The 13,598-nt window shown below is 38.7% G+C and overlaps 1 protein-coding gene across 5 annotated transcripts in view; it reads right to left on the bottom strand.

Moving 5' to 3' along the window:
* The window catches only part of ABLIM2 (actin binding LIM protein family member 2), a 123,384-nt gene that overhangs the window by 52,709 nt on the left and 57,077 nt on the right, over positions 1–13,598 (bottom strand). For all 5 annotated transcript variants that reach the window (XM_009285363.2, XM_019473687.1, XM_019473686.1 and 2 more), the window contains 3 exons: positions 10,343–10,430; positions 6,911–6,969; positions 2,896–2,973 (listed from right to left, as the gene is read on the bottom strand). In XM_009285363.2, coding sequence (XP_009283638.1) covers positions 2,896–2,973; positions 6,911–6,969; positions 10,343–10,430 — 225 coding nt within the window. The remainder of the gene's footprint in view (positions 1–2,895; positions 2,974–6,910; positions 6,970–10,342; positions 10,431–13,598) is intronic.

Genomic DNA, 13,598 nt, shown 5'->3' on the forward strand with positions numbered 1-13,598 from the left:
CAGCCTTCTCAGTTGGTAGAGCATGGGAAGCTGAAAAGTCCTTGCTTAGTGTAAGCACTACTTAGCAACAACTAAAACATCGGTGTGTTATCAACATTGTTCTCATCCTAAATCCAAAACACAGCACTGTACCAGCTACTAGGAAGGAAATTAACTCTATCCCAGCCAAAACCAGGACAGTGAGTGGAATTCAAATATGCTAGGGAAGGCTCAAATTACAGCTAAGAGGCTTTAAGCCATTTCTTCAATAATCTGGTATTTTGGATTTTGTTGAAACCATGCTCTAAGTTTAGAGTATCTATTTCATTTGGAATATGTAATTTTACAATTGTATAATTGCAAATATGATCTGTATAAAAATACAATGTGATTTCTATTCCTAGTATGAGAACATACACACAGCTGTGTAACCTAACCTAAACCTTCCAGGCAGATATATCTCTGCAGGGAGCACCTAATTCTCTCTTCATAAAATTTAGCTAAGTATAGAGAAGGACTTTTATTTAAGCCCTATTTAATGGCATAATTTAGAAATTAACTGATTTTTAAGCATTTTTAAGGCCAGTGCCTAAGCCCTCTCTCAGTGCAAGAAGACGACAAAGTCTGGTATCAACAGATGAAGAAAAAGTGGTTTGGCTTTAGTAAACCACCTGTATGAACCAAACATGAACCATGTTTAGTCAAAACATGCTTCTTCATCTTTCCCTAGCTGACCACTCAACCATGACCCAGGAACACATCTCCCATGAGATGGCACGTTGTTCACAATGATTGCATTGCTCTGACTTGATGCCTTTGAAAGTATGAGCACCATGAATTCATGGTTCCTAAGCTTTAACCGTTTTCTCTAAATTCTCTTTTGTCTAACACGGTACTTCACAGAGCTCACCAGTTGTTAAGGTACAGTTTCATTATTGGTTTTAATGATCCAAATCAATGCTACTGCTGAAAGTGGCTGTCCTGTGTGCACCTTCCCACTCTGCTCTGCCTTCTACATTAGCATTAGAGACATGCAGACGGCTGAGTCTTTTTTCCCCTCTTCGGTTGGCTGGAGTTTTTTCCTGGGTTATTTTTCATTTGAATCTGGTCTCAAATCTGACTGATCATACCTCTGTGTACCCACTAGTACTAGCACCAAAGAGGAGATGGGAAGACATGGCTGGAGAGGGACAGGGCCACATGTGAGTGGGACCTTCCTTTCAGTGGCAGCATGAATTTAGGTTTGGTAAAACCAATCACGAAAACACCCAAGACAAATCTTGAGCATCTCTCTATGTCATAACACTTCCGTAATAGAAAACAGATGCAAAAGATAGTTAAAGAATCATTTTGATAATATAGAAGTCCAATAACATGTTTTTAATTCTTTTTATTTTGCTGTTTGTGAAAGCCAAAACAGGATTTAATCAATCTCACAGCTTGGACAATTAAGCAGTCAGAGATGAGACAGATATACCAAGAACTTGCACACCTCTGGGGAATCTTTTTTCCTAACTGACTCATATTTGCTGAAGAACTTTATTCTTTCACAGTCCCAGCTGCCTCTAAAGTATATTACAGTAACAAACGTTAGAGTTGTGTGCTGATTTAATGATACCCTTTGAAAAAAACAGAAAAAGAGAATGGAGGTTTGTCCTTGACTTTTAACAGCCTGTGAAGCATATTTAAAGCTGTAATCACAAACATCAAGAAAAACAGTACCATCCAACAGTTAGATAAATGTCACTAAAAACATATAAATCTTAGAAGAATGCTCATGCTTATAAAAACAATGAAGTGGTGCATGGCTGGAGAGATAGAGACCATCTGGCCAAAGAAAGCGCTTACACGGTAAGAGGCTCCTAGCACAATGAATTGCCTTCATAGCAGTTGAGGCAATGACATTTTTTCACTGGGATGGAGAACTCAGAAACACCAATGAGCATTTAGATAACGGGAAGTTCCTCCACTTCTAGTTTAATCTTTCTCAAATGAAGGGTATATTGCATTCAAAATAATTTTTACTTGAAGAAAAAAGACAAGTTTGGCTCCAAGGCACTCTTGCTTGTCTCTGTAGTAGATAAAAGCCTTTAATCTTTGTATAATAACCTCTCCAGCAGTCAATCGCATCTCCAGCAATTTCCTCTGCATATGGTCCTATCCGATGAGAATGACCTGCCTACCTGAGGGACACTTGGACAGAACAAAGAATAGCCCTGGGAATACTGAAGCTCTCCAAGAGATGTTTGCATGGAACATGCCACACTTGTGGATATTTTTTACCTATTGGTGGTAGCCTTGAGAATTTGGCCATGAACATTAGCTACAGCAATTATGACAAGCAAGGTACACCTGGTACTGAAAAAATACTCAGCATAAGCTTTTATCATACTTTTTATTTTAAATTCTCTCTATGACCTTTCCAGAGCTACCACTTCTTAGACCATAAACACATCAAAGGTCCTCTGAGGTTAGGGACTGGCATTTGTCAAGGCCCGAGTCCTGCAATCACACACGAGTGTTTTTATAAGCAATCAGATGCAGGCTCAAGAGCTCGATTTAGACAAGTTGTGTTCAAATCTAGGCTTGTAATCTACCTGTGGGCTGTACTGTTTACTTAAACTTTTCTTTTTAGAAAGCACTGTGCTATTTTGCATGCTTTGGTATAAGCCAGCTCCAGTGGTAATGTAAGTGCTATAAATACACCACAAAAAATAACAGGAAACTGCCAGAATTCTGTTATGGTAAATGCAGTATTCAAACATTTAAATGGGAGAAAGTAAATTCCGTTTTAGAGGAATCACCAACTGCACTGGTTTAGAGACACTAGCTTTCCACACAACGTGCTATAAACTGTAGGAGGAAGCACGGGGTTTTCCCCATCCCCCAGAACGAATTTCACCGTGAAATACTCACATAGATCACACGGCTTGGGGAACCTGATGTACTTGAAGCAGGTACAGAAATAATACTCTCAGATGAAGTCCTCGTTTCCTATGGCAGAAAAAGAGAAGTGAAACAGATAAAAATAGAGGAGAGGGAGAGAAAATCTAACTGTTACTTCAAAAAGAGTGTGCAAGACATTTCATTTAATTTAACCTTTACCACTCAAAAATGGCATATTACAGTGAGCTCAAAACATATAGGCATGCCAAAGAGTTAAAAATAAAAGAACACTTTAGTCAATCAAATTGACCTTTGGAAATGCGAAAATGATTTACATATGACTTTCTTTTCCACTCCCTTCAGAATGAAATGGCCTGGAGCACTTCTGGGCTGCCAGGACAGCCTTTGGGCACTGTCAGGGACAGGTCAAATTACAGCAGCTCAGAGTCTGGGATCACAAGACGATATGGCGGCAGCATTTTTACTCTAAGGTTATACCATCAAACCAATCTACATTGCTTCTGGAACGTGTCACACTACCATGCCATTCACTCCTAGCAAACAGCACGACATCCTGCAGAGCATCCTGAATCAGACACCCAATAGGTTAGCTTTCCCCTCTCCGATTGTAACACTACCAGATTAATTTTAATACTCAACTAGTTTTGCTCTGTTTTCAGTCATTCTGGCATTCACAGTGACAAACCAATCTACATTGCTTCTGGAACGTGTCACACTACCATGCCATTCACTCCTAGCAAACAGCACGACATCCTGCAGAGCATCCTGAATCAGACACCCAATAGGTTAGCTTTCCCCTCTCCGATTGTAACACTACCAGATTAATTTTAATACTCAACTAGTTTTGCTCTGTTTTCAGTCATTCTGGCATTCACAGTGACAGAACTTTATTGCTTTCTTTTTGGTAGATTCCTTTATGATGAAAAATATAATTGCTTTTAAATAACAAAGGGTCGTGAGACATAATGATATTAACCATGAGCAAACAGACCTGACATTCATAATTGAAGTTTAAACAAATCTTACTATGAAATCAATAGTTTTATGCCCTTCTTTACCCAGATATGTTAATTCATCATAAAATACTCTTTCCAATCTATGGTAAAATCTGTCCCTGACTGCAAAAAGTACGTATTTTTCCACGCACTCTGAATGATTGCCATTTACTGTCTCACCAAAGGCTGGCACTTCTCAACTGGAGATTACAACTGTTCAGACCCTTAAAAGGCTTTTAGCATTATTAAGCTGTCAGGTCAAGGAAGCATCTTTCCTACTACTCCAGTCTTTGCTTGAAAGATTTACTAGCTTTTAGAAGCAATATGTGAATATATATATACTGTACTGTGTTAGCAGAGCAAACAAACTCAATGATCACAACTATCCTTCCACAGACCTTCTTTAGCCTAAATAGTCCCATGGACTCCTCTGAGACAGTATGTGGAGATACTTGTCCGTATAAAAAAGACTCAGTTTAATTGTTTTGGCATGTCTTATTAGGATTTAGGAATTTTCTCCCTCTCATTTTCAGTTGTCTCACACTGAAGCTCTGGACAAGCTCAGAAGGTCCAAGGGGACAAGGCAAACACTGGCATGGAAATAGAGTATTCTCTGAGAAATACTTGTGGCTGCCGTTGAGATTCAACATGGACAGTGTAAGCGCATTGATCTTCTGCATAGTTAAAGCATACTGCATAATAAATTCCTGGAGTTTTTTCAGGGGCTTTCCTCAAGTTAGAGGTGCCATCTTGTTTTTAAGAAGAACTTCAATTCATTAAAATTTCTAACTTTTGCAACCAAAGTGTAGAGTCTCATCTTTCTAAGGTACTTCTGCAGATTGCTTCCGTGCTTCCTTACGCTATTCAGTTACTCCCACAAATTGTCCCATTTCTCCTCCTGGTGATTAAAACCTGCTCATTCCACATCTCATGCATGCTCTTTATTCTCTGCACGATCCATTACCCCTTTTAGCATCCCCAGTCCACACGTGCTGCACATAATCTCCTAGCTTTTGCAATAAAAACTCACACCTCAGTTGATTCCATTGCTTCTGTTCAGTTCTTTTCTCCATGCTACGCATTTTTATTCTCCCTCCACCTACGCCTTTTTCCTTAACGCCTTTTGATAATCCTTATTCTTTCTCTTGCTACTTTGATTTCTTCTGTCTTTTCCAGCTTCATCCCTTCTGCTTACAATCTCACCCTCCCATCAGTTTTCTTTTTGCTGTCACTCTCTTTCACAACTTCTTTTTCCCTTCCACTCCATCTCCAAAGTTTTGGAGTGTGCTGCCACTTACTCCTTCTGCCTTTGTCACCTACTTTAATTACATGCTCTGCATATATCTATATAAATATATAGAAAGATAACTTTTAAAAACAACAAACTGCAAAGGTTGACCAGAAAATTTCTCAACCAGTATATCCCATTCCCAACTTTACAAGTGATGTTGAGAAGTCCATTACTACTCTCTTTGAAACAGCATCCTTTCTTCTTGGTCTGTTTTTTCAATAATGAGCATAAAGACCAAAAGAAGAGGAAAAACCCAAAGAAAAGGAAAAATGACTAGACTTGGAAAAATTCTTTGAGCTCCGTTCTGGGTTTTTTCCCTACTCGGGCAGAACTCCCACTGACTTTCAGATACAGATGTCTTCCTCTCTGCTGGGGAAGGGGCAGACTCCCAGCACTCAGGAGAGATGTGTTATAAATGAGTCAGCCTTTACACAGTACCTTGCCTTTGTGAGGAAAAGGCAGCCAGTAGGAACCCAGTATAACCTCCTCTGCTATCTTTCTTTGAAGGAAGGGGAAAAAAAAAAACCCAAACCCTACGACATTTTCAATAAATGACATGGGGTTTTAGCCTTGCAATTTCAGTTACTCAGCCAGAATAAAATCCTTAGGAAGCCTGATATACTGCTTAATAGTATTAAGCTGAATCAGAAGCACTTACTGAAGTAAAGTATTTTGACAATTTTAAATACACATGTATTAAACAATACAGTTTATACTGAAACACTACTTATTTGATATTCAGAACTCTCCATGAAGAATACCAGAGCAATTGCTTCCCGAACACATCGGTACAAAAAATACAGCCAAGATCCTTCAAGGTAAAGCCCAAACCAATTTTTTTTCAAAACTGTAATTTAGTCAAAGTTGCACTTGCTAACACACCAGATTTGTAAACACGCTTTTTATAGCTGCTGCCTGCTGTTCTGACTTGTCCCATGTGCCTTGCATCCAAGCCTTGATGGATCAAAGCAGAGCTTTGACGAACAAGGATACCAGGGTACAAGGATACCACTTGGAGCATTAGAGAACAGCAGAACTGAAAAACCCCATACTTGGCCTCCGCATTAAATGAGATAGATGCCTCTCATTCCACCACTTCAGAGAGATCATTTCCCCAGCTACAGATTAATTCTTCATTTCCTAGGGGCAGCTTATTCATCTGCTAACCCTGTAATTATTGAAGTTGCCAGAACTCCCCCCTTTTTCCCCTTGCACATAGACAGATGCACAAATCATCCAACTTAAGGAGGTACTTAAAGCCAGAGATTAAATTAAGTTGGGGCTGGCTTGCCAACATTTAACAAACAAATAATAAAAAAGAAATTCCAAGGAGAGATTTTTTTTGTAAAAACAAATAAAGTGAAAGTCCTCTGATCTTTTAAGTGCAGAGCCACATAAAAAGAGAAGAGGTAGTGCACTGATCACATCATAATCGGACAGAAGTTAAAAATTAACTTTTTTTTTCTTATTCATATTTTCACATTTTTCCTTATTCAGCTTATACATTTAACTCTTAGGTCAGCATTCTTCTGAAGCTGTAGCTTTAATCACTAAGGAAAAGCAGAATATTTATAGTACATTATTACCTTACATTAACCTACTAGATTTCTGTCATTTAAAATTTAAAATTACAGTAGTGAAAAAATTCCAAATCCTTCCCTCCATGCCCACTGCAAAAAAAGGCATAGAGAATAATATGACAATGGAATAACACTGGGTAAAAATAAGGTATTTTTACCTTGTTTTTTTCTTCAGCCTTTGCAGCCTGTCTACAAACTGGATGCCAAATGGATGTACCTGGAAAGTAAATTTAAAGTTCTGCGTAATTCAGTTCCCCAATAAGACCCTTAAAAGGTTTAAAATAAGAACCTTTTTAAACCTTCCTATAAGGTTTTATACGACACAGCACACTGACTGATTCCACTGCAGTCACTATTTCATGGATACTTTCAAAGCTAAAACTGACAATTTCTCAGCATCATTGAGCCTGATCACATACATATTAAAGACTAGGCACACTTCAGAAAGCTATATGGACTTCAATATGTGAGATCAACATCAAAACCTGAGTCCTAAGAAGTGTGATATGGGATCTCTGGAGCTCCTCCAGCCCAATCTCCTGCTCAGAGCAGGTCCCATTACAGCAGGCAGCTCAGGGCTGTGCCCAGTTGGGTTCTGCATATCTCCAAGGGTGGAGAACCTACAGCATCTCCGGGCAACCTGTTCCACTCTCACTGTAAATATTTTTTTCCTTATATGTAGTCAGAATTTCCTGTACTCTTATTATGCGTATTCTTGTAATAGTCTGGCCCCGGTCATACTAAGTAGCGCACTGTGATGGGACGGAATAGCATTGTGGCATTTAACACTAGCTGAAGATCCAGTCTTTCTTTCCGAATTACTCACTGTACTGATCTTGCACTTCCTATATGTTTGTCTCTCATAAGTCAAATACTAAAGAACTGCATAAATTCAGGGGAATATCCATCCTAGAGGAAGCAGAAAACACAGAAGGAACCAATTCTCTACTGCATGTAAGTACTGAAGAGAGGATTATGAACTCCAGAGATATAAGTAACTGTAAGTGTGAGAAACAAACTTAATAGTTTTGCATCAGTCACAAAGGAAAAAAAAAAACCTTTTAAAAAGTTGAACACAATGTTCAATATTCAGTGTTCAATGGAAGTGGAACGTGTGTAACTATATAAAAGAATTATTTAAATTTTAATAGTAAAAAGGAACCTTTACGTTTATGCCAGTCTGAGCTTGGAGAAGCCACACGATATAAAATAAAAGAATTATTTGTAAATTTTAATAGTAAAAAGGAACCTTTACGTTTATGCCAGTCTGAGCTTGGAGAAGCCACAAGCTAAAGCTCCACACAGTTAAATAATGTGAGTGCACTGCAGCTTCTGCCTGGCTAAATGGGAAGTTGAGAACTTTTGTGTTATAAATATTTAATGTTTATACTGGGTGGAGAGCACCAAGAAGATTTATTGGAAATGCTTTGTTTTCACAGCAGTTTGATAGTTTTCTAACCAGTGGATTTTGGAAACAAGAAACAAAGTCTATTTCCCAGAAGACAGATGGAGATCATTAGAATTTATTTCACAAAAATAACCCAGATGAACACAGACTCTAGCAGTAAAAGACTATCTATAAGTACAGACCGGATAAATTATGTTTATTAAGTTACTTAAGTTTTTTGGGACTGAACCACCAAGAAACATCTTTATAGCACCTTTAAATTCAATGCTAATTTATATTCCAATTTTAAGTGGGTCTGAGCTTGCCCACTGAAAGCATTTGTCCCAACTGCTGCATAAGTTGATGTAAATCTTCCCAATGGTTTTAGTAAGTATTTAGATCAACTTTTTTTGAATTACTCCTATCTGTGGTCAAGCAAAACTGGCCGGGCAACTTTTTCATACAGAAGAAAAAGAGTCTTTTCACCCAAAAGTCATCTGCTAGATGACCACTGACAACTCAATTTGTGCTAAGGAACATGCAACACATGAACTTGCAACAAGTTCCTAAAGGAACTTTACAGGAGTTTATTAAGAGGATGAAGAACAAGTTATAAAATGCTGGGGTCTGACATTTTTTGTTATCTAACACATCAGGTCAGGCAGTCCAAATACCTAATCGCAGATCTTTCATGAAGTTAACACCAGTTTCTAATGGAAACTGCTCTTCGTATGAAGACAGAAAGTGTATGATTGTAAGCTGGCATGAATGTTTCATGCATCAGAAAATAAAGTGAGTAAGATGGGTCCAAATTAGCAGGACCTGAGCATACTTTGTGAGTATTTGAACTAAAAATCAGCACAAAACCTAACAAATATCCACCCTCATAACAAACCGAACTTAAAAAGAAGATTCACTTGCAACCCAGTTTCAGAGGGTTTGAAATCTAGAAACAAATTTGTAGTTTGATATCTTTTTTTAAGGCATTGATTTCCCAGGGGATTTTACTACTGCTAAGCTACTTTGCAATTGGAAGAACCACAGCATTTTCTGGCTCCTGAGGGAGAATCCATGAGGACAGACAAGGATCGTTATGTCCTTTAATGAGCTAGTTCTTGTTGCAAACCAAAGTGACAATAAAATTGTAATTTTAAATAACATACTGAATTATAATTAGATCTTACTGAGACCACTGTTGTGTTTTAAATAAAGTCTAACTGTTCCAGCTTAATGAAAGATTTCAAAGTACGCTTCTAGAAAACTGTGGCCAATTGCAAAGTTGTAATACAGATCTGGGCAAGCATGTGATTTTAGGATAATACACCAGCCTTGCAGTTCCCACGTCCTACTGAGTTTCTCTTTTCTGTTTTCCTTTGAAAAGATACTGACAGTCAAAGACATAAGCAAAAGCCTTCATTTTCTCTGGTGTCTGACCCTGTATTTAACTGTGTAGACATTGTTTTCTTTGATCAGTTTAGCACAGCTAAAAGTTGCTACATATGAAAAACAGATTTTAGCTCATATCTGTTAAATAACTTTTTTTCCCCATTGAATAAATTATTATGCAAGTTGTTCTCTATTACCACTGAAATTCCCTGACAAGAAAGACTGAATTTCTCCCTGCATAGCTTTCTCCTAAGCGACGCAAGCTTATGGCTGCATAAAGTATAGGCATATTGCCTGGCAAGGGCTTCAGCTCCATGGCATCCTCTTCTCCAGCCTCTGAGGGCAGTTAGGTCTGACTGAGGGGAATTCAGGTAAGGGCCTTCGGATTTTCTCCTCATACCCAAATGAGAACTGGACTTAGGACTGCTTTAGGGAACCTGCTGTCCCGTATGTGGGTTAACTTTCATCTGAACCATTTATCACTGCAGAAAAATTCACATTTTTCTAGTAAATGGAAAATTTTATCATCTTCATTGTCAAGTACTTCCATCTGCAGGAAATAACTGCTACCACTCATCCTTTCTGTGATTCACACTTGCTGTTGGATTTGAACTGAGAGAGAAGTAACAGTAAGAAGCAACAAGGGTTTGGTTTTGCTTTTCTTTAGCCTACACATTACATTCTTCACTTTCTTTGGTAGTTATGAAGTGAGAATATGTGCAAAACATCTCAGCCATGCTAGCAGGTATGGGCAAGAGGTACACTGCCAAGTGCAACTGGTTTGGTTTTGGGTTTTTGTTTGTTTGTTTGTTTTTACCTTGAAGATACATTTCTTCTCCTTCTGCAAACATCTGACTGCACCTGACACATCGTGCACACGTTGGGTGATAATGTTTTTCTCCTGCCTGTTTGGGAAAAAAGGTACAGATGATTAAGTATACTGATCAATTTAGCAGCTTCACTATGAGTTTTTCTTTCATCCTCTAGAATATGACTAATTAGAATAAACTAGTTAATGCCAATTAGCTCAACAATCTCCTACAACCACAATGCTTATTTTTGATTACAGACAATTCATGATTTAAAATGTAATTATGGTCTCGCCTACACAAAAAAAAGTTAATGTGCAATAGTTAAGTCTCTGAATTTACAGAATGGAAACAGTTCTATACAGTGAACACATTTGCCCTGTAGACAACCATACTGTGCACCAAGTGCAAGGTAGCTTAGGACTCACCTGCAGAAGGAAGTTGGGAGATCATAACCTTGAGCATACATTTGCAATTCACTGTACGTTCTTCATGATCCCACTGAACATATATTCTTAATGCACAGCAAGAACTGTCTTGTTCAAGGAATGTTTGCATCTGCTTTGAAAATGGCTTGCAAGTAATGGGTACTAAAGGGTTTCCATGAGGAATGTGTGTGGCGTGCCTATAGGACTGTAAGTTCAGAGCTGCTGCTTTTGGGTACTGTGCACTAAATCCCTCACGTAGACAAGCCAGGAGCTTTGCCAATTGTTCTGAGACTAATCCTCGTAATTTAATACCACCATTTTCACTGATTGGAATGAGAATAGGACTGAGCCCTAAATTTGCTCATCACAGCTTAGTAACTCATCAATTTTCATAAATTTAAATTTCCAGTTACCTTATAACCCCATTAATCTAAACTTTCACCATTGACCTCAGTGTGTTTTTCAAGAGGAGACATCTACCTGCTAAAAGGAGCAAGGGCTTGTCTATGTCAGAACATCAATGTGTAACACAGATAAGGGTAAAGTTAACCTCAAATGACTATCAGAAAAGAAAGCCAAGATTCTTGGATCAAGGGATTTATGTAGGACTCAATTTTGGTAGCTTGGCCAAAATTCAATTCTATGGCCGACTGTGGGCAAACTTGTTAGCTCTGGTTCCCACAGGCAAGGACAGCAGCACCACAAGGCAATGTTAGCTTGAGCCAGTGACAAAAATAGCATTCAGGGAGTTGTGCTCTGAGTGAACGACACAGGCCAGCCCCTCCAAACTGCACCCCTACCCCACCTTTCAGATGACACTCACGAAACAGAGTTCAAGAGCCCAAAGCCGGCTCTTGCGCATGCTCCCAGCACTCCTCACTCTTCAAAACCCCACAGAATTGAAAGCCAAATTTTGGCATCTCCTTCCTCCTCTCTGACCCCACACTCTTCTGTGATAAGACATAATGGCCCATGGTGTAAGTGGCTTAAGGTCAATGCCACCTCCATTATGAACAAAAGCCAGGAGAACCAAGTAACTCTAAAGCTTACAGCTAAGTTAAACTAAGTTTAAGTTAAAGTTAAGCTAAGTCTGACTTCACCAGAAGCTCTCCTGGAGCTAAAAACAAGTAAATTTTGGTCCATGTACAATGTATCATAACCTGTTTATCTGGAAAAGGTTGAAAGGGCGTTGCGTGTACCTTTAAGAAATTACTATCAAGTATTGCCCCACTGTCTTCAGCATGTAAATATGCTCTCACAGCACTGCACTGTAAATCCCCCTTCTCTTAATCTAGAAATTTAACACTGTTACTACAGGGATGACTTGTCTTACTCTTTTTCATTGACTGAATGTCGAAGCCTTCAGAGGTATTTACACTAAAGATCATAATCTGTGTCTGGGGACTATTTTGCCATTCATAATACCAAATACAGGAGTGCGATAAATTTAGGTTAAAGAATCTTTGGTTTTACTTCATCAGTGTTAACTTCGTTCACCCCTGAAAACCTGTTGCTGTATTTTAAATCAGCAATAAAGAAGAGCAATGCATCTCATGAGAATTGCCATTTTGAAAACAGCTTTGTTCCAGTTCACTCTTCTTTTTATGGTGTCATTTGTGCGGACTGCTGGGTGATTTCTGCAACTTTAGACATGGAAGATGGTCACCACCGCCTGTGTTGACACCTTAAAGTATAAGACCGTGAAGTATCAGTACTGGTTTTAAACCTAAGGTTTAAAATTGCTTGACAGAGTGCAGGTGTTTAAACACAGAAGGTTATTTAACTACCAGGAGATAAACTTAAATTTGGAGTATCAAGCTGAAAAGAAATATAATTTCCCTTGGAAGATTTTTACTTCACAAGCATTGCTAATGCAATGCATAGCCTCAATAATTCAATTGATTTAGCGCAGCTGATACAATTCCCAGGCTAACACGCTCTAGGGGAATTCAATTACTCCTTTGCTAAAATAAACTGTCAGAACACATTCTCAGATAACCTGGATGCATCACAGAATAAAATCTATTTCCCTAAATTTAACAGCACAACCAAATACATCATTTTAATTCACTCTGTAGAGTAAGTAATATCAACTAGCTGTAGAATGGCACAGAGGCCTCTTTTTATAACTTAGATACAATTATAACAGAAAAATCAGGGGGCAAAGGTGTAGTGATCCTTTTGTTGATGCTCACACCAGCATAACTCCAATGGATTTTGCATAATTACCTCTGAATTAAAATGGGATATACTCAAACTCATCATATAACTCTAAGTGCTGACAGTCTTCTTTGTTCCCCCTTTTTAAATCTTTTTTTATGATGTCCCTCTTCTAACCAAAGCACAGAAGACAAGACATGGCAGACTCTTCGTCACTTCAAGTATTTAAAACCATCTTTCTAAATGAAGAGGTGATAGCTGAATCTGAGGCTAGGGACTTGATGCAGAAATTAACTAATAATATTCCCTGATATGTTTATGCAGTTAGCGTGATTAGATACCATAAATTATATTCAGACCTGGGTGCGTTGGGTCTAAATTCCATCCGCGGGTCCTGAAGGAACTGGCAGATGAAGTTGCTAAGCCACTACCCATTGTATTTGAGAAGTTGTAGCAGTCCGGTGAAGTTCCCACTGACTGGAAAAGGGGAAACATAACCCCCATTTTTAAAAAGGGAAAAAAGGAAGACACGGGGAATGACACGCCAGTCAGTCTCATGTCTGTGCCTGGGAAGATCATGGAACAGATCCTCCTGGAAGCTATGCTAAGGCACATGGAGGACAGGGAGGGGATTCGAGACAGCCAGCATGGCTTCACCAAGGGCAAGTCCTGCCTG

This window comes from Aptenodytes forsteri, unplaced genomic scaffold (assembly GCF_000699145.1).
Source record: "Aptenodytes forsteri isolate BGI_AS27 unplaced genomic scaffold, ASM69914v1 Scaffold88, whole genome shotgun sequence".
Classification (NCBI taxonomy): domain Eukaryota; kingdom Metazoa; phylum Chordata; class Aves; order Sphenisciformes; family Spheniscidae; genus Aptenodytes; species Aptenodytes forsteri.